General features: G+C 50.2%; 2 protein-coding genes across 4 annotated transcripts in view; one reads left to right on the forward strand and one right to left on the reverse strand.

Annotated features, from left to right (window-relative positions):
• Nucleotides 1-16,346, forward strand: part of dync1i1a (dynein cytoplasmic 1 intermediate chain 1a) — a 36,427-nt gene extending 20,081 nt beyond the window's left edge. Inside the window, exons 10-18 of the mRNA XM_084696965.1 lie at nt 498-623; nt 5,698-5,844; nt 7,318-7,431; nt 7,566-7,699; nt 7,844-7,988; nt 10,274-10,414; nt 12,537-12,662; nt 15,168-15,321; nt 15,686-16,346. Of these exons, the coding sequence (XP_084553091.1) occupies nt 498-623; nt 5,698-5,844; nt 7,318-7,431; nt 7,566-7,699; nt 7,844-7,988; nt 10,274-10,414; nt 12,537-12,662; nt 15,168-15,278 (1,044 nt within the window). The 3' untranslated portion in view covers nt 15,279-15,321; nt 15,686-16,346. The remainder of the gene's footprint in view (nt 1-497; nt 624-5,697; nt 5,845-7,317; nt 7,432-7,565; nt 7,700-7,843; nt 7,989-10,273; nt 10,415-12,536; nt 12,663-15,167; nt 15,322-15,685) is intronic.
• A 115-nt stretch (nt 16,347-16,461) lies between these two features.
• The window catches only part of slc25a13 (solute carrier family 25 member 13), a 42,327-nt gene continuing 32,481 nt past the window's right edge, over nt 16,462-26,307 (reverse strand). For all 3 annotated transcript variants that reach the window (XM_084696968.1, XM_084696967.1, XM_084696966.1), the window contains exons 14-18: nt 25,460-25,600; nt 22,560-22,698; nt 19,572-19,730; nt 19,129-19,219; nt 16,462-17,510 (exon numbers count right to left, since the gene is read on the reverse strand). In XM_084696968.1, the coding sequence (XP_084553094.1) occupies nt 17,318-17,510; nt 19,129-19,219; nt 19,572-19,730; nt 22,560-22,698; nt 25,460-25,600 (723 nt within the window). In that variant the 3' untranslated portion in view covers nt 16,462-17,317. The remainder of the gene's footprint in view (nt 17,511-19,128; nt 19,220-19,571; nt 19,731-22,559; nt 22,699-25,459; nt 25,601-26,307) is intronic.

The following is a 26,307-nucleotide window of genomic DNA, read 5'->3' on the forward strand; positions in this document are numbered from 1 at the left end:
CCCCCCTCCTCTCCATCTCCCCCCCCCCTCTCCATCTCTCCCCCCCCTCCTCTCCATCTCTCCCCCCTGCCCTCCTCTCCATCTCTCCCCCCCCCTCTCCCCCCCCCTCTCCATCTCTCCCCCTCCCCCCTCCTCTCCATCTCTCCCCCCTCTCCATCTCTCCCTCCTCCCTCTCCCCCCCCCTCTCCATCTCTCCCCCCCCTCCCCCCCCCCCTCTCCATCTCTCCTCCCCCCTCTCCATCTCTCCCTCCCCCCTCTCCCCCCCCTCCTCTCCATCCCTCCCTCCCCCCTCTCCCCCCCCCCCTCCTCTCTATCTCTCCCTCTCCCCCCCCCTCTCTATCTCTCCCCCTCCCCCCCCCTCTCCATCCCTCCCTCCCCCCTCTCCCCCCCCCCTCCTCTCTATCTCTCCCCCTCCCCCCCCTCTCTATCTCTCCCTCTCCCCCCCCCCTCCTCTCCATCTCTCCCTCCCCCCCCTCTCCCCTCCCCCCCCTCTCCAGTACCAGGAGCTCCTGGTGGCCTCTTACAACAACAACGAGGACGCCCCTCATGAACCCGATGGTGTGGCGCTGGTATGGAACATGAAGTTCAAGAAGAGCACTCCAGAGTTCATCTTCCACTGCCAGGTACCCTGCTCCCCCCAGCCCTCCCCCAGGTACCCTGCCCCACCCAGGTACCCTGTTTGCACACTAGTGTTAAACTCAACTCACTCATAGGGGGTTAATACAAATCTGGCAACCCCATAGGGGGTTTCATGTAAACCTGGCAACCCCAGCAGCATTCTGAAAGTAGGAGCTCATGTCTGAGAGCCTTGGCCTCCTCCCTAGCGATGACGACTCCTCGGAATGAGGTACGAGGAGCGAAGCAATATTTTAAAACTAGACTGCCAACATGGTCGCAGCACACGCCTGTTTAAGACGAAAGAAAAATGAGGTTTAAGGCGTGTTAACAAACAAAAAAAAGTCAAACCCGTGGCAGCCATAAATCCAGAGTACCCCTGATGAGGGTGTTTTGGGACTGGATGGATGGAGGGATGGATGGAGTCAGGGAGGCGGAGGAGGGTGGGGGAGGAGAGCGAGCGCTTGTAGAGACGTCTTGGTAATAAAATATGTGGCCTACCACTTCCTAATCCAGCAGGCCACATGTGTGTCAGCCCACCCAGGAGCCAGGCTCCTGCACACAGGCAACGCTGCCTTCACTCTGAACACACACTCACATCTACACACACACACATCTACACACACACACACATCTACACACACACACATCTACACACACACACACATCTACACACACACACACACACATCTACACACACGCGTCTATCACCACACACACTCAGTCAGACCACATCCCATGTAAATATTTCAGTGTGAGTAGCTGGTATAAATCTCCAGAGATTATGGGTTTTAAAGAACCTCGTTAGGACTCTGATTCTGCATCATTATTTATGTTCATGCTAAAAGCTGGGGTAGGACACTTAATACTACAACTATGTGTCACAGTTATTGTTCGCTCGACGTGTTTACAGTACTGTTCGTTAGTCATGTTCACAGTGATTGTTTGCTAGACTGTGTTTACGATTATTGTTTGCTAGATGTGTTAGTTATTGTCCGTTAGCTGTGTTTACAATAATTGTTGCCTAGACTTGTTAGTTATTGTTCACTTGCTGTGTTGTGATGGTGTGGAGCTGTTCTGTAGGGGTCGGTATTAGTCAGGCGGACGACTGAGGCCTTCGCACACTCACCACTCTCACACTCACTCTTCCACAGCACCAGGGACTGGAAACAGTGTGATTGATTGTGTTCATGTGTGTGTCATCACACCATCACAATGCCAAGCATGGTTTATACACACACACACTCGCTCACACACACACACACACACACACACACACATACAGCATCTCCCGGCGAAGAGGTATCTCTGGGTGAGACAGAAAAGGTATCAAATAGAGGAGAGAGGGAGGAAGAAGAGAGGGGGGGAGGATGAGAGAGAGATGATGAGAGAGAGGATGAGAGGAAGAGGGAGGGAAGGAAGAGAGGGAGAAAAAGAGAGGGAGAAAGAGAGGGAGAAAGAGAGGGGGAGGATGAGAGAGATGGGGGAAGATGAAAGAAAGAAAGAGAGAGAGAGAGGGGGGGGGGATGAGAGAGATAGCGGGAGAGGAGTTTGAGAGAGAAAGAGAGGATGAGAGAGAGATGGTAGGAGAAGAGGAGGGGAGGAGGAGGAACAGAGGAAGCCCCCCAGCCTACTGCCAGTCAGAGTCCTGGGGCCACAGCCTCAGGAGAGAGAGAAAGAGAGAGAGGCAGGGGCTGGGGTGAGGCAGGGAGGGAGGGAGGGGCTGGGTCTTGCCTTCTGTGCTGTTGCACCAGATCTGAAGGTCAGGGTTCATTTCACAGGATCGTTGGTTTCACTTACTGTATTATTCCATCAGTCAGTTCTAGTACCTGACTTCTCTTCACTGTCAGCTCAGTGTGCCACCCCCACTAAGCTCTGCTCTGACAGAGGAACTCAGAGCGTGAGGAACAGGACTGGATAGGAGATGAAGAGAAGCTGGAGGCAGAGAAAGAGCTCTTGTATTCTCCACGCTCCCCTCCTGTCTCTGGCAGGGAGATACGGGCTCTGCCAGCAACCGCAGAGTGACAGAGTCCATGGGGCGTCGTAGACAGCACTGCCAGAAGGGAGGGAGGAGGAGGGAGGACGAGGAGGACGAGGGAGAAGACAAGCCTGTCCATATGGTCCCCATAAGAGCTGCTGAAAACCAGATGAACTGCGGTCGCACGGGAGGGAGGGAGGGATCAGCTCTGGAGAATATTCTGTATGTAGCACCCAAGTCATCTCCTCTCCTCCACCCTGTCCCCCCCTTCTACTCTAGAGTTATTCCTCTGGTCTCTCCCCTGTACAGAGCTCTTCCTGTGGGCTCTTCCCCTGTACAGAGCTCTTCCTCTGGTCTCTTCCCCTGTACAGAGCTCTTCCTCTGGTCTCTCCCCTGTACAGAGCCCTTCCTCTGGTCTCTTCCCCTGTACAGAGCTCTTCCTCTGGTCTCTTCCCCTGTACAGAGCTCTTCCTCTGGTCTCTCCCCTGTACAGAGCTCTTCCTCTGGTCTCTTCCCCTGTACATAGCTCTTCCTCTGGTCTCTTCCCCTGTACAGAGCCCTTCCTCTGGTCTCTTCCCCTGTACAGAGCTCTTCCTCTGGTCTCTTCCCCTGTACAGAGCTCTTCCTCTGGTCTCTTCCCCTGTACAGAGCTCTTCCTCTGGTCTCTTCCCCTGTACAGAGCTCTTCCTCTGGTCTCTTCCCCTGTACAGAGCTCTTCCTCTGGTCTCTTCCCCTGTACAGAGCTCTTCCTCTGGTCTCTTCCCCTGTACAGAGCCCTTCCTCTGGTCTCTTCCCCTGTACAGAGCTCTTCCTCTGGTCTCTTCCCCTGTACAGAGCTCTTCCTCTGGTCTCTCCCCTGTACATAGCTCTTCCTCTGGTCTCTTCCCCTGTACAGAGCTCTTCCTCTGGTCTCTCCCCTGTACAGAGCTCTTCCTCTGGTCTCTTCCCCTGTACATAGCTGTTCCTCTGGTCTCTTCCCCTGTACAGAGCCCTTCCTCTGGTCTTTCCCCTGTACAGAGCTCTTCCTCTGGTCTCTTCCCCTGTACAGAGCTCTTCCTCTGGTCTCTTCCCCTGTACAGAGCTCTTCCTCTGGTCTCTTCCCCTGTACAGAGCTCTTCCTCTGGTCTCTTCCCCTGTACAGAGCTCTTTCTCTGGTCTCTTCCCCTGTACAGAGCTCTTCCTCTGGTCTGATGGGCTCTGGCAGGAGCTCTTATCCTCCGTCCCTCTCTCTCCTATCTGAGGACTGGAGGCTGCTGGGAGGAGATGAAGCAGCATCTTGGTGACTGATGATGATAGTAATAATAATAATAATGTTTCCTTGCACTGAAGCCTCACGGCAAGGTGGCGCTGGGTTCGATTCCCTGATGGGGCACTGCTCACATGCTCAGGTGTCAGAGTCAGAGTCATCCCTCCAGTCTGTCGAGGAAAGAGGCTCGATGAGGGTTCCTGTTCTGCAGCTGCACTGCATCAGGACTGCACCATATTCAGGACTTATTAACATCGTACAACATGACATCTGAATCAAGAATAATCTGCTTGCACATGTCAACTATTCCAGTGCGTTTTCCTTCTGGCAAAAGTAGCACACACCCTAATAGGACAAATTGAAGCGATGTAATTGGCTAATGAAGTACAGGCAGTGCAGTTAAACCCAGAGTGGCTGATCACACTGACACATGTGTTGATATGACAGTTAATCAGGAGCTTGGCTTTCATAAGAAGCCCAGCTTGAGCGTTGGCAAACATCACAAAGTGCTCTACTGGAACCAGCCCAGCCCATCTCGGTCGCCCTGGGAGACAGCAGAGAAGGACCCGGATCTGGGCTTCTGTAGCGGTTCGTCCTCGGGTTGAGATGGAGGAGTTCTCCTGTGGTGTTGAGGTTAGTGGATGGGAGGGTGAACATGTGGGGCTGTTTGATATTAGCTGGTGCCTCCTCACACTCAAAGCCCCGTGTTAATAGAGGGACGGAAGAGAGATAGAGAGAGAGAGAGAGAGAGAGAGAGAGAGAGAGAGAGAGAGAGGGGGGGGGGGGAGGGAGGGAGGGAGGGAGGGAGGGAGGGAGGGAGGGAGGGAGGGAGGGAGGGAGGGAGGGAGGGAGGGAGGGAGGGAGGGAGAGGGAGGGAGGGAGGGAGGGAGGGAGGGAGGGAGGGAGGGAGGGAGGGAGGGAGAGAGAGAGAGAGAGAGAGAGAGAGAGAGAGAGAGAGAGAGAGAGAGAGAGAGAGAGAGAAGGGGGAAGTAGGGAAAGAAGAAAGGAAGAGCAGAAACATCAGTAGAGAGAGAGAGTTAGATTGAGAGAGATGGGAGAAGAAGAGAGAGAGAAAGAGGAAGATGAAGGGGGAGACGGAGAGAGAGGGGGAGGGAGAGAGAGAGAGACATGTCATAGTGTGACAGATGTGACGAGCACTGAAGAGGAACTCAGTAACCACGACCTCACAGGGGACGGAGTTCGAGGCTGCGCCTGTCGCCATGGAGGCAGTACGCTGTGCTTGGCTGGTTACCCCCGGGGTGGGCCATGCTGTAATATAAAACGGCTGCACCTCCCACAATCCCTCGCTTTGTCTCTGCGTTCCCCCCGTGTGACCCCCCTCTCCCTCTCCTCCGTCAGACCCTCCACCGTCAACTCATCTCTCCGTCCAGGCCTCCTACGTCGCCCTTCTCTCTGTCTCACGCTCCTTCTCTCTCTCTTTGTCTTTCTCTCTGTCTCTCTCTCTCTCTCTCACGCTTCATCTCTCTGTCTCTCTCTCTCTGTCTCTCTCTCTCTGTCTCTCTCTCTCTCTTTCTCATGCTTCTTCTCTCTCTCTGTCTCTCTCTGTCTCTCTTTATCTCTGTCTCTCTCTGTCCCTCTCTGTCTCTCTCTGTCTCTCTCTGTCCCTCTCTGTCTCTCTCTGTCTCTCTCTGTCTCTCTCTGTCTCTGTCTCTCTCTCTGCTTGATCGCCCAGACTCTCTCCAAAGCCGTTTCTCCCCGTCCCTTCGTGTGTCCTCAGAGTTCATCAACGCTGCGTGGCTTTAATCTGCTTCCTCCCCCTCTCCCCCCTCTCCCTTTCCTCCCCCCTCTCTCCCTCTTCCTCCCCTCTTCCTTCCCTCCCTCCATCTCTCCTCTCCAGTCTCCTGTGGTATCTGTGGGCTTTGCCAGGTTCCACCCCAACCTGCTGGTGGGGGGCACCTATTCGGGCCAGATCGTCCTCTGGGACAACCGCAGCCACCGCCGGACCCCCGTACAGAGGACGCCCCTGTCTGCTGCCGCCCACACTGTGAGTCTGAAGGCCTAGCCTAGCCTAGCTCACTGTGAGTCTGAAGGCCTAGCCTAGCCTAGCTCACTGTGAGTCTGAAGGCCTAGCCTAGCCTAGCTCACTGTGAGTCTGAAGGCCTAGCCTAGCCTAGCTCACTGTGAGTCTGAAGGCCTAGCCTAGCCTAGCTCACTGTGAGTCTGAAGGCCTAGCCTAGCCTAGCTCACTGTGAGTCTGAAGGCCTAGCCTAGCCTAGCTCACTGTGAGTCTGAAGGCCTAGTCTAGCCTAGCTCACTGTGAGTCTGAAGGCCTAGCCTAGCCTAGCTCACTGTGAGTCTGAAGGCCTAGCCTAGCCTAGCTCACTGTGAGTCTGAAGGCCTAGCCTAGCCTAGCTCACTGTGAGTCTGAAGGCCTAGCCTAGCCTAGCTCACTGTGAGTCTGAAGGCCTAGCCTAGCCTAGCTCACTGTGAGTCTGAAGGCCTAGTCTAGCCTAGCTCACTGTGAGTCTGAAGGCCTAGCCTAGCCTAGCTCACTGTGAGTCTGAAGGCCTAGCCTAGCCTAGCTCACTGTGAGTCTGAAGGCCTAGCCCAGCCTAGCTCACTGTGAGTCTGAAGGCCTAGCCTAGACTAGCTCACTGTGAGTCTGAAGGCCTAGCCTAGCCTAGCTCACTGTGAGTCTGAAGGCCTAGCCTAGCCTAGCTCACTGTGAGTCTGAAGGCCTAGCCTAGCCTAGCTCACTGTGAGTCTGAAGGCCTAGCCTAGCCTAGCTCACTGTGAGTCTGAAGGCCTAGCCTAGCCTAGCTCACTGTGAGTCTGAAGGCCGAGCCTAGCCTAGCTCACTGTGTGTCTGAAGGCCTAGCCTAGCCTAGTCTAGCCTAGCTCACTGGCTAGAGAGCTAAACAGACACAGTGTGTTCACATGTGGAGAATGTACTCTGACTCAAACAGATACACAAACACACACACTCACGTGTACTCTCCACACACACAAACTCAATTGTGTGTATTCTCCACATACACACAGTCATTAATGTAAAATTTCACACGCACAGTCAATAATGCATACCTTCTCCACACACACATTCAATCACGCATGCTTTCTACACACACATTCCATCGTGCATACCTTCCACACACACACACACACAGCCCCTGAATGCCTTCCATGCCCCCTATGCCTCCGGTCCTCATGGTTGTGTCTGGACGCTGGCCTCATCCACACTCATCCAGGGTTAGGGTCATCCAGCCGTCTGCTGTGTGAATGGAGTCTTTGTGGGCGGCAAAACCCAGCTCAGTCTGAGGGCAGTGATGACACTACAGCCTCTCACTACAGCGTGTTTCCTCAGCAGACCTGTCAGGGCTGTGGTGTAGGAAGCATGTTCAGGGTTAGGGTGAAGGTCACTCTTTCCTTGGAAGTGTGAGTCATGAGCACCGATATTAAGCTATTGATCTGTCTTGTTGCTGTGTGTGTGTGTGTGTGTGTGTGTGTGTGTGTATAGCACCCTGTGTACTGTGTGAACGTGGTCGGCACCCAAAACGCCAACAACCTGATCACCGTGTCGACGGACGGGAAGATGTGTTCCTGGAATCTGGACATGCTGTCCCAGCCTCAGGTAACTGCTGACCCCTGACCCCTGACCAGCCTGAATCATGGCTGGATTATGACCGGTCAACTGCAGCAATCGATTGTAATCCATCTTTAATGGGGGATCTGTTTGTGATCTAACGTGTGTGTGTGTGTGTGCAGGAGAGCATGGAGCTGGTGTATAACAAGTCCAAGCCGGTGGCTGTGACCGGCTTGGCGTTCCCCACTGGGGACGTGAATAACTACGTGGTGGGGAGCGAGGAGGGCACGGTGTACACGGCCTGCAGACACGGCAGGTTAGACACACACACACACTTACTCACACACTCACGGTCACACACACGGTCACACACACAGCATCCATATGGAGGAGTAGGGGGGGGTTCTGGTTGTGCTGTGTGTTTCAAGCGTGTGTGTGTGTGTGTGTTTGTGTGGAGCAGCAGGGCAGGGATCTGCGAGGTGTTCGAGGGCCACCAAGGCCCGGTCACAGGGCTGAGCTGTCACAGCGCTCTGGGACCTGTAGACTTCTCTCACCTGTTCACCTCCTCCTCCTTCGACTGGACCGTCAAACTCTGGAGCACCAAGGTGAGCTGGGGTACCCGGGTGTGTGTGTGTGTATGTGTGTTTTTATCTGAGAGTGTGTGTGTGTGTGTGTGTGTGTGTACCTGAGTGTGTGTGTCTGTGTCACCTACCTGTCGAGTGGTCAGTGTCAGGACTCTGCAGGTGTGTTCACTGGAACCTGCTGCTGTGCTCGCTGAGTCAAACCCACCCCTGCTCCACCGGCCGCCCCCTCAGTCTGCAGGCACCGAATCAAACACACCTCTGCTATTTCTGAGCTGACAGTTAAAAGTTTGACTGAGCTTTTCAAAGTTCAGTGACGTCAAATGAGAAAGAGAGAGAGATGGAGAGAGAGAGAGAGGGGGGGGGTGAAGAAAGAAAGATATAGAGAGAGAGAGAGAGAGAGAGAGAGAGAGAGAGAGAGAGAGAGAGAGAGAGAGAGAGAGGGCGGGGGATGAAGAGAGAAAGAGAGAGAGAGAGAGAGAGAGAGAGAGAGAGAGAGAGAGAGAGAGAGAGCGGGCGGGGGGGATGAGAGAGAGAGAGAGAGAGAGAGAGAGAGAGAGAGAGAGAGAGAGAGAGGGCGGGGGGATGAGAGAGAGAGAGAGAGAGAGAGAGAGAGAGAGAGAGAGAGAGAGAGAGGGGGGGGGATGAAGAGAGAGAGAGAGTTATCGAGCTCTGTCAGGTTCCTCTTACATTGATATTTATTCATTCTTGAAGCGTAACGTGACTTCAGGAGTGTTTCAGCGGTATTGTGCAGGAGTGTTATTTGGGGGGATTTGGGAATTCCCTTTCCTTTGAGGGGCACCACAGGAATGAGTCTGTCTCCTGTCGTGTGTGTTTGTACAGTGAGTGTGTGTATGAATGCTTGTGTGTGTGTGTGTGTACAAAGCCCTCCCCCCTCAGGATCCCCTGGAGGGTAACTTTCCAGCTGCCAATCCAGCCTGACCCTGGCTCAGGCCTGTTCGGCACGCAGCTCAGAAGCTGCAGAAACTTCCAGCCTCTCGGTGTGTTTAGTAAATATTGTGGTTTAGAAGCTGTGGGCTCTGGCCAGCTCCACTCTGTCTGGCCATGGGGCTGACGCCACAGAACTTCACGTTCCACCCTCTCCCTGTTAGAACCCAGAGGTTCCACCCTCTCTCTGTTAGAACCCAGATGTTCCATCGCCTCTCTGGTAGAACCCTGAGGTTCCACCCTCTCCCTGTTAAAACCCTGAGGTTCCATTGCCTCTCTGGTAGAACCCTGAGGTTCCATCGCCTCTGAGGTAGAACCCTCATCTGTTCCATCCTCCAGCTACATCAAACAGCTCCGCTCAGATGACTGCTCATCACTCCTGACCCTAACACTGCTACAGGCTCCCCACCACCAGGTGATCTAGGGGGAGGGCTCTCTGGCGGCCATGTTGACGTTCCCGGTCCCTCTCCCAGCATCCCTGTGAACATCCAGAGCAGCGTAGAGGACTGAGTGGCTGGCAAGAGGTTTGTCAGAGAACCACAGCCAGGACACAGGGACGCCAGAGATTCTGTCCGCTTGTCGGACTGTTGTAGGTACCTGTCGAGTGTGTGTGTGTGCGTTCTAGTAATCTGTGCTCAGGTGAGTGTGTGTATTCCTCTGCCTCCCTGCTTTTCTCACAGACTCTCATAATGACTGTCGCCTGTGACAGAGACAAGGGAGGCAGAGACAGCATTCCTGCCAGCCTGTCTCAGCCTCCCTGACTCCTGACCCCCTCCTCCCCTCCCCACCTCCTCCCACCTGACCCCCTCCTCCCCTCCCCACCTCCTCCCACCTGACCCCCCCTTCCCCTCCCCCCTCCTACCTGTCTACCTGGACGGAATGCAGTCTGCAGCCTCCAGGAATTCTTACCAGACGTGGGAGGGTGGGAATGTCCTGTCTCTCACCGCCCCCTCTCGTCTCTGCCTCCCCCTCTACCCTCTCGTCTCTGCCTCCCCCTCTACCCTCTCGTCGCCATCCCTCCCCAGTTAGCTGTCTCCTCTGTTAGTCTCTCTCTCTCCTTTTCTCTCTCTCTCTTTCTTTCTCTCTCCATCATCCTGCTCCACCAGCTGTTCCTCCAGGTTACAGTACCTCTGCAACAGCTTTCATCTGCCAGCCAGTTTTCTCATTTTTATGACACTGCGTGAACGTGCAAAGGTTTTAATTAGGCCGTCCCCAGACAAGCCCAGAGGCAGAACCAGCGCCACTCAGTCTGTCTCGCTCTCTCCTCCCTCTCTCTCTCCTTCTCTCTCTCCTCCCTCTCTCTCTCTGTGTGACTGACTGTGTACATACCTCTCTCTGACTGATCTCTCTCTCTCTCTCAGCACAACAGGCCTCTCTACTCGTTTGAGGACAACTCGGACTATGTGTATGATGTCATGTGGTCTCCTGTCCACCCCGCCCTGTTTGCCTCCGTGGACGGTATGGGCCGCCTGGACCTGTGGAACCTCAATAACGACACAGAGGTCAGCGTGTGTGTGTGTCTGTGCGTGAGTGTGAATGTGTGTGTGTGTGTGTTCTTGTTGCGCTGCAGCTGAACCACAGACCAGCCCTACTATGTGTGGGCGTGTCCCTGAAGCTCCGCCTTAAATCAGTCAGCTGATGACTCCTCCCCCTCCCCCACACACCCCTCCCCCACCCCCCCCCCCCTCTTCTACCTCCCCACCCTCCTCTCCTCCAATGCATGCCCCCCCCCCCCCCACACACACACACACACACACACACACACACTCTGGTGTTGTGGCACCACTGGCTGTCAGAGTCAGGGTTAGGGTTAGGGGGGGGTCAGGATTGTGTTCCTCTCATCCGTCTCATTCACCAGATGAAAGATCTGCCCCCCCCTCCCCTGTTACCACAGACCCCCCCCCCCAGTTACCACGGACACCACCCCCCGTTACCAAGGACACCGGCCCCGCCCTCTCTAATTACACACGTGCCTTGTGAGTAGTGCTCCTCTGTGTCCCTCTACACCAGCTTTCATCCCTCTGTCCCTCCTCCCTCTCACACCCCACCGCTGAAAGACAACTGCTCTGCAAGTCCCAATTATATACAAATATAGTCCCCCCCCCCCTTCCCCAAAATGGTTTAGTCCGCAGAAAAGTTAATATCAGCATGGCCGTGATCATGTCCAATGGCCCAGTGTTCAGACATGGTATCGGACACACACACAATGTATTGGAGGACCATTTCATGAAGAATGGACTGACTGCTCCAACAATGTGCTTTATATGAAACTTGGTCACACACACACACACACACACACAGAGGCAGGGTCTGTCTCCCACACACATCATCCATTGTTATGGACATATTAAACACGTTCTCATAACGACATTAATGTGAACAGCACAGCATGCCTGGTTCTCATTTCCCTCCTTACACACACACACACACACATCCATTTTCTACTGGTGGAAGCTGGCAGACTATTAGCAGACACTGTGTGTTTGGCGTTGCTGCGTGGAAGCTAGCATATTAGCAGACACTGTGTGTTTGGCGTAGATGTGTGGAAGCTAGCATATTAGCAGACACTGTGTGTTTGGCGTAGATGTGTGGAAGCTAGCATATTAGCAGACACTGTGTGTTTGGCGTAGATGTGTGGAAGCTAGCATATTAGCAGACACTGTGTGTTTGGCGTAGATGTGTGGAAGCTAGCATATTAGCAGACACTGTGTGTTTGGCGTAGATGTGTGGAAGCTAGCATATTAGCAGACACTGTGTGTTTGGCGTAGATGTGTGGAAGCTAGCATATTAGCAGACACTGTGTGTTTGGCGTAGATGTGTGGAAGCTAGCATATTAGCAGACACTGTGTGTTTGGCGTAGATGTGTGGAAGCTAGCATATTAGCAGACACTGTGTGTTTGGCGTAGATGTGTGGAAGCTAGCATATTAGCAGACACTGTGTGTTTGGCGTAGATGTGTGGAAGCTAGCATATTAGCCGGCGTGCAGCCAAGGCTTCTGTCTCCTGGTGTCAGACAACCCAGTCTGTCACGAGCCAAGATGCTGAGCTTCCACAACCACACTCCGACACGCAGTCACATGACAGGAAACCATGGCTTTAACCCATCCCGGGACGTAACTGCAAACTGAAACTGGCACTGTGCTACTGCGTTAGGAATGACATTCGTGTAAAAGCATTTAAGGCCCCGAAAAATGTACAATTATCTTTGAATCCCACGTAGGCCTTCATCTGTACTCAATCACGGAGTGGGCTAGCGGCTGTATTGTTTTAATGGATGCACCGAAGGGTTTTATGAAGATTTATGTAACTCATTAAAGATAGTTTCACGTGGAGCTGAGCAGACAGACTTGTTCCTCTGGCTGCAGTTATTCCCATACTTGAACACGGGCTTGCCGTCCACCTTCACATGGTCACTATTGAACCCTGAAGAGACGCTGGCCCGCCAGGTTCTCACGGTTTCCGGTGCTATTTAACCATCAAATAGACGTAGCGATGTCTACGAATATACGACTTTACGTTTCTTGACACTTACATTTAGGCTGCTGTTACCTAAGATATAGGCCTACATATACTCTACAAAATACAATCTTTATCCACCGTTAGCTAACGTATTAACCCTCTCCAGGTGCCCACAGCGAGCGTGACCATCGAAGGAGCGTCGGCCCTCAACCGGGTCCGTTGGTCAGCGGGTGGGAAGGAGGTGGCCGTGGGCGACTCGGAGGGGCGCGTCTGGGTCTACGATGCCGGAGAGGTACGGTACCAACCCTTACACCGGACGGTGATATTGTTAACCGTTAGCACACGCTAGCAACTCTTTGGTTTGTTTAGTTTATATTGTGTAGCCTAGGGCTACATCTCTTCCTCGTTGTACTGAAACTTGCATTTTGGTAGAAGCATTGTTGTAGCTCAGTGTCAGCATGCTTCAGTAAGCTACCTTGTGTGTGTGGGATCAACATTTCGAAGCCAGAACTATTTACTTTTCGGCATTTTTTTTTAAATCTCATTTTCCGTTTTACTGGTCTCCATACAGAGCCGCTAGCCGCACCACAAAGTGGCCAGCCTGCCTGCTGGAGAGCTGTTTGGGTCGTGGCCTCGCTGGAGGCGACATAGGCTAGGCTAATTTAAGCATCTCTGTGGTGTGGTTAGCAGAGGGAGGCTGGAGGACCGTGTGGCCTCGGCGTTGGTGGTTGCTAATTAAGAGTCATCAGTTTAAGTCTCTGAAGATGGAGTTTTGCGGGTGGAGGTTGACAGTCACATTAAAGGGGCCCCAGAATCAAAAATAAGTGTTCCACTTACCTGTAGTGCTGTTTATCCACCAACATCGTTTTTATGAGTTGCCGAGTTTTGGAGATACTGGTCGTAGAGATGTTTGTCTTCTCTCAAATATTATTGAGAAAAAAATAATTGCAAAGTACTGATACCAAAGAAATCGACTTAAACAGTATTCTTACTTCCCATCTCAGCAACAGTGTAATCACAGTGTAGTGATAGTGTAATGAGTGTCATAACAACATAATAAACGTGAAATGACAGTGTAATCACAGTGCGAATTATACAATGAGAATTTGGGGGGGGGGGGGGGGTCAACTTCTTCTCCAGGGTGTAAAGTAATATTTACGATTACAGGTAAGAACAATATATAAATGTATCGACCCCCCCCCCCCCCCCCCCGCCAATTTATTGTTTTTACCTCTTTTGGCGGTCGAAGTCTTAATTAGGGGGGTCAACCCCCCCCCCCAACCCCCCCATAATTTGAACCCTGATATTAACCCCTTTGGTGATTTACCCCAAAACACACATGCTAACCCCTTTGGTCATTTACTCCAAAACACACATGCTAACCCCTTTGGTCATTTTATCCAAAACACACATACTAACCCCTTTGGGCATTTACCCCAAAACACACATGCTAACCCCTTTGGTCATTTCATCCAAAACACTCATACTAACCCCTTTGGTCATTTTATCCAAAACACACATACTAACCCCTTTGGTCATTTCATCCAAAACACACATGCTAACCCCTTTGGTCATTTTATCCAAAACACACATGCTAACCCCTTTGGTCATTTAATCCCAAACACACATGCTAACCCCTATGGTCATTTACCCCAAAACACACATGCTAACCCCTTTGGTCATTTCATCCAAAACACACATACTAACCCCTTTGGTCATTTTCATCCCAAATACACGTGCTAACCCCTTTGGTCATTTTATCCCAAACACACATGCTAACCCCTTTGGTCATTTCATCCAAAACACTCATACTAACCCCTTTGGTCATTTACCTCAAAACACACATACTAACCCCTTTGGTCATTTCATCCAAAACACTCATACTAACCCCTTTGGTCATTTACCTCAAAACACACATGCTAACCCCTTTGGTCATTTACCTCAAAACACACATACTAACCCCTTTGGTAATTTCATACAAAACACACATACTAACCCCTTTGGTCATTTATTCCAAAACACACATACTAACCCCTTTGGTCATTTATTCCAAAACACACATACTAACCCCTTTGGTCATTTATTCCAAAACACTCATACTAACCCCTTTGGTCATTTGATCCAAAACACACGTACTAACTGTTTTGGTCTTTTTATCCAAAACACACATGCTAACCCCTTTGGTCATTTCATCCAAAACACTCATACTAACCCCTTTGGTCATTTCATCCAAAACACTCATACTAACCCCTTTGGTAATTTGATCCAAAACACACGTACTCACCCCTTTGGTCATTTCATCCAAAACACACATACTATTCTTTGGTAATTTTATCCCAAACACACATGCTAACCCCTTTGGTCATTTTATCCATTTATTTTAACCACTTATAGAGCACCAATTGTCCGGATTAAATGAAGACTTTTACATTGTACAACCTCGTACCTGTGTTCTTTAAGGCTCTGACGTTCCTGGCACAACTTCCTGCTTCAATAAACTTGTAAAAGCATGGATTTGGCACCGGTATCGTACCCCAGTAATAAATGTAAAAACGGTGTAAAAAGTTTAATAACAACCTAAGTAATAAGTAATTAAGTTCAATAAGAGTCTAACAACAGTGTATAACAGGTGTAAAGTGAATCCTTTTTGACACCGACCATTTCGACCATCTCCCTCAGATATGGCCATGGGCCAAAATAAATATTGAAGTAAAGTACTGATACCAGAAACATCATCTCAAGCACAGTAGCATCAATGATGGTACAGTATGTTGTAAAGCATGTGTGTGTGTTGCAGCTGGCAGTGCCCCACAACGAGGACTGGGCGCGTTTCGCCCGCACGCTGGCCGAGATCCACGCCAACCGGGCCGATGGCGAGGAGGAGGGGCCTGGGGAGCTGGCGGCCTAGGATTGGCTGGATGAAGATCAGCTGGCCCACCAATCACCATCAGGTACAGTGGATCCCAGCCAGAGGTCTCCCCACGTTGGTTGTAGTGTGTGAATATTGACTCTCCTGCCTCCTCTCTCCATGTGCCCTGTGTAAGACTCCTTCATAATGCTGCATTGAGCTCATGGACTGATCTGACTCACACAGTGTCTTTAAGGATTCCATGTCGCTGTATGCTCTGGCAGAATGTGCTTTCTTGTAACTATAAATCCTATGTTTATGATTCTCATGAGACTTGTATTAATAAGTTTATGCATTTTTTTTATTTGAGGTATTTAATGAGGGTGTGTTAAGATACATGATCTTTCGTGAGCAGGGTCCGTGGAATGCCATATTCAGCTCCTGTTGATTGTGTCATTTCTCCTCAGCTGCGTGAGCATGCAACACATTCGGGACAAGATACTGGATGTAAGCGACGTCTTGCATACTGTACTTACTGTGTGGTGTGTTGCATCAGCTTCACACCTGTAACAGCCTGTAACAGTACAAGTTCAGGTGGTGTTGTGTGAGCCACATGGGGTTGTTTAAGTGAAGTCTACTACTTTGTCAAATATACTGTAATGACTGAAAGTATTTATCGTTTGATGTACTGTCACCAAATTAGATTTGGTGATGCTGGGTATCTTAAACGTACATGAATTGATATGCGTGGTCATAGTGTTAGTAAGCTGTCCTGGTGAAGGAGGTGGGATCTGTTCTCAGTACATTCCTTCCTGCATCCCCTCAGTGAGACTCCACTCTGCTTTCAGTCCTGTAATAACACTGCAGCAACTAAGGTACATTCTAGACCAAGGGCCTCCGACCCTGTTCCTGGACAGCTACCTGCCTGAAGGTTTTTTCTGCAGCCACACTTATTTGACCTGATTCAACACTAGGTACCTGATCAATTACATAATTAGTAAATTCAGGTGTGCCAGATTAGCAGGACCAGGGTTCGAGACACCTGTTTTAGACGGTGTTGCCATATTGTAATCCAGTGCTTGCTGTTCTTCTGACATATTCACTATTAAACCAGAACAAATTACTGAACTACTGGTGTTTGGATTATTTTACCCTCTAATAAACGTAGCAAAGCCTATGAACACATTTCGGATACACATGTCGAGACAATAAATAAAACTCCCCCACACTTTTTATACTAACATAAATATATCTCTTTATATTGCTGCCATACTTAATGCAAGGCACAAATATAACACTTTTATAAACATTCTATATTCACACTATATGTACACATTCAATAAAGACTTCTCTGACATCGATGCTATTAAAAAACATTCAGCACCATCTGCTAGGCTTCTGCTGTGCTCACAGTTATAGACATGTATTCTTCACAGTGGGATTCTCCTACACTCCGTAGACACTGAAGAGGTACCATGGTAACAGTGACAGAAGCACACATTTTCGAGTGTACAGTTACCCCAAGAAAGATTAATATGAAAATGTGTCCTTTTTCTCATACTGCACAGATAACATTGTGATGCATAGTCAATAGCCAGGCAAACTGACCATGTTTAAGTGACTGGCGTAGAACCAGTTAGCATAAAATAGGTTAGCATAAAACCAGTTTGCATGAAGGGTAATAGTGCAGGGATTATAGCCTCTGCCTGCCCTCTTTAGTGCATAGTGTACTATAAATAAATAAATGCTACATTTCAGAATATAACTTAAAAGATGAAAATCTTTGATTTTTATCCCACCATAGAGGTTTCCTTTCAGAAAACTAAAAGAGCTAACCAGAATTAGTTTCCATACTGTTACTGTCGAAACAGTACTCATGAGAATAATCAATGTGTTCTATATTTCACATTTCAACTATCAATATTTGTCTTAGAGGTACATTCTACTAGTGTGCTCCTCTCCCTGTGGAACACGGTGGTATGGAGGTCCATCCTCTATCCTGCCCCCTACAGGAGGGTAGAGGGGGGGTGGGAATCAGGTTCACGGGGGAGATTGGGGGAGGTTTAGGGGGTGGTTGTTCAGGGGGGAAAGGGGGAGATTCAGGGGAGAGATGGGGAGGTGGGAGAGGTTGGGGCTTCTGCCTGCACCCGGTATCGGGGGAGGTGGAGTCCAAATTTGCTCTCGATGCCAGCGAACGTGGCCACAGCCAGCCTGAACCCTCCAATGTGGTCTGGGTTGGGCGCCGGCAGGCTGATCCGAGACCTGGGAGTCGGCTCCGAGCCAGAGGGTTTTCTGTGGTGAGAGGGGAGGAGGGAGAGAGGAGAGGAGGGGGGAGAGGAGGGGGAAGAGGAGGGGGGAGTGGAGGGGGGGGAGGGGGAGTGGAGGGGGAAGAGGAGGGGGGAGAGGAGAGAGAGGAGGGGGAGAGAGGAGGGGATGGAGGGATGGGAGCGGGGAGAGGAGGAGAGCGGGAAGGAGGAGATGGAGAAAAGGGAGGAGGGAGAACAGTGTGTGAAGATAATGAAGGTACGGAGCCAGCAGAAGGGAGAGGCGGTTTCTACCAACCAACGTCCACCACAAAAATAAACATCTTAATCGAATAATAAAAACTGGGAGAGGACAATGTTTTTTCCTGAAAAGCAGTCGAACCAGAAATAAATGAATACCCCACAACGGTTTCATAGTCTTTCCTGTGATATCTGTCCAATATGAACAACAGGCTCTGTATTTCAGCCCTGTGCTAAAAACCACCGGATCTTCATCCAAGTCTGAACCATGACCGACTGGTAGCAACATACTGAACTTTTCTATATCGTGTTATAGTGTCTAAGAAAAACTAAAAAACTCAAGAGTCACAGAAAGTAAAGTATAGCAAACTCCAGAAGGGGAAATTATCTAATTTCAACCCAAAAGGCACAAAAGAGCTAAAGTCAAACGGATTTAGTCTCCGCCGCCTGGGTTTGAACAAATGTCACCTCCATCGTTGTAAAGTGCAGGTTTGGAGCCGACAGCTGATGTACTTTCAAATTATTTTGGCCTCGTGGCATTTCTCTTTTCTCCCTCCGCCGCCGGTAAGAGCTGGCTAGCTGGTTGTGTAGGGCACCCTTTTAAAAGGAGAACGTTTGCTCTCCTGCTAGTCTTATAAAGGCTACAATGACAGGAACAAAAATCTCAATTTAAAATCCTCAGATTTTAAAGATCAGATCAGAGGGCTCGGGACATCTCACTGGCATTTTCTGAATCCCGTTTTTCATTTGAATTGAGCTTTCGGCGGCTATTCATTGCTATACAAAGCTAGCAAGGAAAGCTACAGTACCTACTTCAGACAAAAACTTTAATACATTTAATGAAAGATATTGTACATATGTAGAGCTACATTTCTAGACACAATAAGTAATACTATGTCTTTGTGTATATATAAACACACTCATCCTGAAGAGTTCAGAGCAGCCAAGGCCAAGACCTTTTTTGGTGAACATTCTAGAATTTTCATTCGTCAAGTTTGGCGCTTGAAAGCTTCCGGTTTCAGACGCGCGAATGATTGTTTTAATGGAAGTCAGCTAGTTTAGAAGCATAAGTGAGCACCTTACAGTGCCAAAAAATGGTATTTAAAACTATGTCAAGTGTTACTGTGTTTGGCTGTTCGTCGAGATTGGGGAAGAACAAGTTGTCAAGTTTAAATTTCCTATAAAAACGGGACAACGATATGACTGGATTGCTGCTGTAAAGAATAGTTGATCTTTCAACGTTTCAATAGTAGCTAATATGCACTAGTCATGTTAAACTCGATGGTAAAGTCGCTAGCGACTAATGTATGAGATGCGCTAACCGGATGTAGTTCAGGGCCTTGCGTTCTAAACTGGTCTGTTATTGTTTACGTTTCAAAAAAGGTATTAAACCAGACTGAACTCACGTTCCTCCAAAGTCCACATAGAACCACCTCTGCAGCAGCTCGTAGGTCACCAAGGTAACGCCGAACTGCGGCGAGGAGCGGAACACACGAGCTGCAAAAGAACAGTCGTTAGAAACAGTTACCATCAGAACACAGTCGTTAGAAACAGTTACCATCAGAACACAGTCGTTAGACAGAGTTACCATCAGAACACAGTCGTTAGAAACAGTTACCATCAGAACACAGTCGTTAGAAACAGTTACCATCAGAACACAGTCGTTAGAAACAGTTACCATCAGAACACAGGTTCGGTGTTAAAAAATCCCATTGTGAACTCTTACCCTCCTAGGAATAAATGTAGAATTTTCCTTTTTCGGTCCGGTCCTAGAGAACCGAACTACCAGTGTGAATGCGACCTTTAACGACATTATCGACGTAAGCGTCGTCATCAGCGGACATCTCACCTCCGGCCCCCTTCCAGAAGGCCCGTGGCCCCTCCTCCCTTAGAATCTTCCAGAAGCAGTCCACCAAGCCGTGGTAGGTGGTCTGGCCAGCGCGAGCAGCCACCTGCAACCTAGTCTTGATGACATCAGCCGGGGTGACCAGAGAGGCGGCGGGCATGCCTGGGGAGGTCACACACACACACAGAGAGGGGTCACACACACACACACACACAAAGAGGGGTCACACACACACACCGAGAGGGGGAGTGGTTGATTTTAAAGAGTCCCATTTTCCCAGCAGTCTCCAGTATGTGGTTATATATTAATCTTTTCTGGGTTAGGGTGCTTCGTATCACGATTCTAATTTAACCGGGATCGAACCCTGGCTACTGCTGAGGCCAGCCTGTATCAGCCGCCAATGTTTTTTCTTTCTTCAAAATCAGTCACAGCGATTCCCCAACAGCCCGGTGACATCAGCAGAGCGTCCCGCCTCGACGCAGCCCTGGCAGAGGAGGCTGGAGGAACCAATACGACGGGGCTAATTCTAGACCTCGTCTTCTTCCTCTCCTCGGTCTCCCTGAGAGTGTTCAGACAATGCTGCGTTAATGAGGCCCGCTCCCCGCGCCACGCTCCCCGCGCCGCACACACCGGCCACCCCAGGGCCTCTCTCCAGCCTCTTCAGCTCTGAATGGCCTCAATCATCAATACAGCCGCGCCATTACCATCACCTGCCTCTTCAGCGGGCCACCGCTACCCCCGGGAGCGTTATGCCTGGGACCCACGGGCTGGGAAGCGCCTGGAAGCACTTGGAAGCACAGCCTGGTTCGTTCCGAGCCCACGTTATTAAATCGGACCGGCCACACAGGCTGCGAAGCGCTGCGATTGGCTCGCGGTGTGCAGCGGTCGTTTCGGCAGGTGGTCGAATGTTTCTGTGAGACGCTTGCGAATTTGGCTGCAGGATGATAACATTCACCATATTATATGATATATTTGGATAAACAAACATGTTATTAAGATTTAAAGTTAATTGTGGGCTATAGCCTATCACTTAACACCCAACCTCACTACACTGGTAACAATTGGCCAACCATGTGTTTACCCCGATAAAAACTATACTAAACTCACAATGTAAAAAAAATCCAGATTGTTGATTGTCAAGCCAACATATTTGTCCGTTCTTTCTAAACAGTGTGTTTAAGAGTGAGATAGACAATCTGTCATACTCCCCAATGAAGCAGAAGAGACACTGAAACCCAGGAACTAGGCTACATCACAAACCAACAGAGAAATTTGGGAATATTGACGACACAAAGTTAATCATAGAAGTTCAAGAGTAGCCTAGTTCTACAAGCACAAGACCAGGTCAACAAAAAAGCCAAATGTTGCCACGTTATGTGTGGATTCTGTTGCAATGGTTGTTGGAGCAACAAGTTGCCTAAATATAGCCTATGCCATGTTTATGTACCATGTCAGCTTTACATGTATAAAAGGAAAGCTAAGAGGAGGTGAAAGGCTTGGTGACCGGCGTGGAGAAATGTGCATCTAGTGTGAATAGCATCGCGCCTTTCGTAGCAGATTGTGGCGCTTTGGAGCCAATGTGTCCCTGGCGTTAGGGTTAGAGCCTTCCAACCACCCCTCCCTCCCACCTCCCTTTCTTTCTCCCTCTCTTTTTCGCTTCCCCTCCCTCCCCCGCCCTCCCACTCTCCCCCCTCCCTCCCTCTTTCTGTCTCTCAACAACTGAGACCCGCTCCCCTGACTGGGACTGAACCACCTGCCCAGTCCTTCGACAGAGAGAATAGTGAGGGAAGAGGAGCACACAGACACCTGAGACACCCATAACACAAGGCTGTCTCGTGCAGCACAGCCCTTTACATCAAGTCATTCTTAGCTCACTGAGTACCAGAGCTCCAAATGTGTCTTGTTTAACCTGGCTGCCTTTCCTCAAGCCACAAGCAGACAGTGAGTCGGGACGGGATCAGCTACAAGACCAGGGTTCGGAGGGTCGGCTTGGCCGGTAACTCTGGTGTAAACCGAGCGTGTAATTCAATTTCCTGCGCCGACTGTAAAGTGCTAATTGCCAAAACGGCGTGACCGCAGATCAACGTGGAAAGGAGTGATAAAGTGCCGTGAGTGAGAGGCAAAAAATGTATAATCATTATATTTTTAATGTCTAAACCATTGCTTGCCAGTCTGGAGAATAACATTGAGACTGAGACGGAGACAGCGAAGAAAGGAAGTGGATCTGAGTTGAAATGACTTTTCCGTTTAGCGCCATGCAAGGTTGGTCTAAGCCGAGGAGACGAACTAGCAACCAGCACATCCCTCAGGATGCTGAATAAATATTCATACTTATTCGGTGCCGTTCCAAACCAGACTGGCTTGGCCTGGACGCTCATTTTAAACACTGTGTTTTCTTTAGGATACAAAAAAGAAGCCACTTCAAATTGTAACGTCAAAACTGCCGTGTCCAGATCATATTTTTCACGTACGCAAGAGGCGAAGAGAGAGCTGTTAAACCGCCGATCCAGCCGACTAATGTTTTCCTTCGAGGTTTCTTCTGTTTTCAGATCTGTCATTGACCGGTCGCTCATGATCCAGCAGGGATCACGTTTAACACTCCCAGCTCTCCTGCTCCTCTGTATTAGCAGTGGAAACTTTCCCGGCCTGGCAGGCAGGCAGGAGTGTAGTGGGCTCTGGTTCCAAACCCCAGGCCTGATCACTGAGGAGCCTTATTAGGGACGACCGCCCTGGAGACTGTGGTTGCTGCTTCCAGGGCCCGCGGCCTTCAGGGTTGATGCAAGACCTGGAGACTGCAGAACGAGGACTCTGCAGAACCTGGAGACTGCAGAACAAGGACTCTGCGGAATCTAGAACCTGGAGGCTGCGCAACGCAGAACTTGGAGACTGCAGAAGCTAGACCCTGCAGAAACTAGACCCTGCAGAAGCTAGACCCTGCAGAAGGTAGACTCTGCAGAAGGTAGACCCTGCAGAAGGTAGGTGGCATCCTACCTGCCAGCGCCCCAGCCAGAAGCATCTTCCCAGGCCCTATCCTGCCGTCCTCATCGCTCATGCCAGCCTTGAGGTGAGCATAGCAGGGGAAGTAGATCGCAGAGAAGGGGATGTCCCGCAGGAAGCAAGCCTTGGCTCCCTAGGGGGGGGGGACGGAGAGAGAAGAAAAAGAGAGATCAAGATGGAGAAGCTGTTACGGAAAAATGCAGGAAAAGTTGAAACCTTTCAATGATGGGGAAGGATGGAAAACTACGGATTTGGTAATCGACCAAAAAACCTCTTCCCGTCTCCCACCACAGTTTTTCCATTCTTCCCACTCTCTCCACTGGGACACCGTACCATGAGTACATACCACTGCTGTACTTCAGACTTTTTCAATGAAGGAAAAACACTACAGAGTTTAGTCTTCACTGGGTTTCAGTGAAACCCCACGTCAACATGACAGGTTTCTGTGTAAAAGATGCAGCAGAGACCAGGGGCCCTCGGCCCTCCTGGTTCCACTCTCGTTACATGCGCCCCTCTTTCTCAGCACCAGGCAACACAGACCAAAGACAAGAAAAAGAGAGAAACCAGAGGAGGGAAGCCGGAGAGGGAGAGAAAGTGAAAGAGAGAGAGTAAGAGAGAGAGAGGGGGGGGGGGGGGGAAGGAGGGAAGGAAGATTGGACTTGTCTGTCACTGTAAACAAAAGGCCATCTTCAAGCAGATTCAGTTTCCTGTCAGCCCGCCCTCTCGCCTGGCAGTCGTCCAGGCTGGGAGAGGAAGCTTTCTCCCGTCAACAGGCCCCGTTTACCGCCTGAATAAATCCTCTGCTGGACCGGCTTCAGTTTACTCCTCCAGGTTAATCCTTCCACTTATACACACACTGAACACAAACACACACATACACACGTCGTACTGATACCTGCTCTGACTCTCCTTCCTCAAACTGTGGTTGTTTCCCTGCCTGGATCTTTCTAGCAGGAAATGACATCATCCATGTGGTGTCTGCGTCAGGTTGAAGGAGCTTCGGCTCCCCTGTCTAAGCCTGTCTCTGGGCCTGAGGTTTGGGTCCTTGGGCAGGATCAGGCCTGTACTGTTGGCCCCTGTATGAGACCACCAGGGGTGTTCATCAAATCAAATCTTATTCATATAGAGCTTTTTACAGCACTATCACAGAGGGTACACGTACAGCCATAGAACGGCACCTCAACCTTCCAGGAAGACAAGGAAACACTCCCAGGATAACTGAGAACAAAAATGGAGTCAAAAAGTTTAGTGTGTGATCCCTTAGTTATGACTGTGTTCATGAGTACACTGCACTGTAATTGATATACAGTATATAAATATCTTCACCATATTCATCAGCCCATCAGGACGGTTCATGTGATATCCTCTGAGTTGCAGTTCCCCCGGTAGCCAGAGGTGGTGCTGGTGGGCCAGTTTTCCAGCGGAGGAGCTGGGAGTAGGAGAGGCTGAGAGGCAGGATAATTACCCTGACAAAGGCTGCTCTGTGCTGGGCTCAGCCCTGAGGAGCCAGGGCGTCTGGGACCAGCAGGCTGGAGCTCGTCTCCAACTCTCAATACGCATTGTCTCCTCAGCACAGGAGACACACACACACACACAGGGTGGGGCACCCCCACACTATGACACACTGGTGTACTGTAGTCACACACACACAGGTAGACCGATTGATAGAAAAACAATAGTAATCATGGGAGGCACCAGATCCACACATGTAACCAAGACATGCTATACAGACATCCTATACACACACTATACACACACAGAAGCAAAGACAAGCAGACCGACAGGCAGACAGACCCAGACAAGAGAAGGCACCAGGTTGAGTATTCTCATGCGCACACACAAAGACTTTTACACACACGCACACACACATACACACACACAGGCATCCAAGTCTGGGTCACATGACTCATCATAATCATCGCAAGGGATAAAGGACCAATCACAGCTCTTCAAAAGGGTTTTCAGAATCCCAGTCATCGATCAGGGCTCTTTATTCATGTCTCTACCACACCATTAGGACTGAACACAGAGGCTTGCCCCTTCAGGCTGTGGCTATGGCCCTTGTTAGGGTCCCTTGATTTCTCATGCCTCACACTAACATTGGGCCGAGAGTCACCTCAATTCAAATAAACCATTTAAACCCCTGGGGTTGCAGTGCGATTCAGCTGCTACTGCTGCCTGCCTGTCAGCAGGAGAGTTTGGCTCAGGACCATTAGCATCCCAATCACAACAACACTAATGAAGTGTGCGTGTGTATGCGAGTGTGTGTGTGTGTGCAAGTCTGTGTGTGTATGCGAGTGTGTGTGTGTGTGATGATGGGGATGGGTTCTGTCCAGACTGAGGTGGTAGGTGTTCACAATGAGCTCTACTGTAATAATATTTGGTACCCGTTGGTGAAGTGTGGGGTGCGTAATATTATATCATACTAATATTTTGACGTAAGGCACTGTAACCCCCGCTTTGTGAAAAATGGCAATTACAGCAATTAGGGTTAAGTGTAGCTTATGATGAATTGTCCCTCTTTGGTGTTGGACTGAGAAGCAGGCTGAGGAGAGCCAACAGCCATACTGTCAGGAAATAGGACTGAAGACAGTCAATAGGAAGCAGGACTGAAGACAGCCAATAGGAAGCAGGACTGAAGACAGCCAATAGCCATACTGTCAGGAAGTAGGACTGAAGACAGCCAATAGGAAGCAGGACTGAAGACAGCCAATAGCCATCTTGTCAGGAAGTAGGACTGAAGACAGCGGAACACCTTCACGACACTCTAACACCAATTTCCTATACAGCCAGGAAGTTGTCATGATTGAGAGATGGGTCAGCGACTAGCATGTCCACGGTACATGATCGTGCAGTAACATGCATGTACAGTAAGTGTGTGTGTGTGTACAGACCTTATAGAGCCCCAGGAAGCCCAGGTCTTTGATGACCGACAGGGCGCTGACCCGAGGGCCCGTGGTGATCTCTCCTGCTACCTGCAGACGGATCTTCACGATCTCCAGAGGGTTGGTGAAGATCACCTGGGAGCCTCCCGCCTGCAGCACACACACACATGCACAGGAGAGAAGAGGGGGTCCTTTCAGGGTGTTGTATAGATGCTGATGCAAAGTGTTCTCTCACACACACACACACACACACACACACAGTGTAGGTGCGTAACCAATCCCATTAACACCCACTCCTCTGTCAGGTGGCATCACCGTAGCAACAAGTCACCTGCATCAGACAGAAGCGCAGTCACACTGTTGCACAGCCAGCAGTGATGAGATACTCCAATAGTGTGTGTGAGAGAGTGTGTGTGTAACAGTGTGTGTATGTGTGTGAGAGAGTGGGTCTTGTCCAGGGTGCGGGTGAGTCTGGTAACTCTCTCTCCATCTCTGCTTTCTTCTTCTTCTGTCCCTCTCTCCTGCTCCTATACTGTCTTTTTCTTCTTCATTTTGGAGTCTCTCTCACTTTGTGTCGCTTTTATTTCCCTCTCTCTCTCCCTCTCTCTCTCCCTATCTCTCTCTCAATCCGCTCTCCCTTGTTGCCGTTGGTTACCGCATTCAGAAGGCGGTGCAATTAGATAGAAATCGGTTTCCATGGAGTCCTTCTCTGCTCAAATGGGGCCTGTTCTGTTTGTTGTTTCCCTCCCTCCTTCCCCCCCCTCCCTCCCTCCCCATCCCTCCCCCCCCCCCTCCATCCCTCCCCCCCTCCCTCCCCTCTGATATGAATGTAGGACTGTGTACAGCTGATTATCTCA

This window comes from Hypomesus nipponensis, chromosome 4 (assembly GCF_054491055.1).
Source record: "Hypomesus nipponensis isolate SF chromosome 4, ASM5449105v1, whole genome shotgun sequence".
Lineage (NCBI taxonomy): Eukaryota > Metazoa > Chordata > Actinopteri > Osmeriformes > Osmeridae > Hypomesus > Hypomesus nipponensis.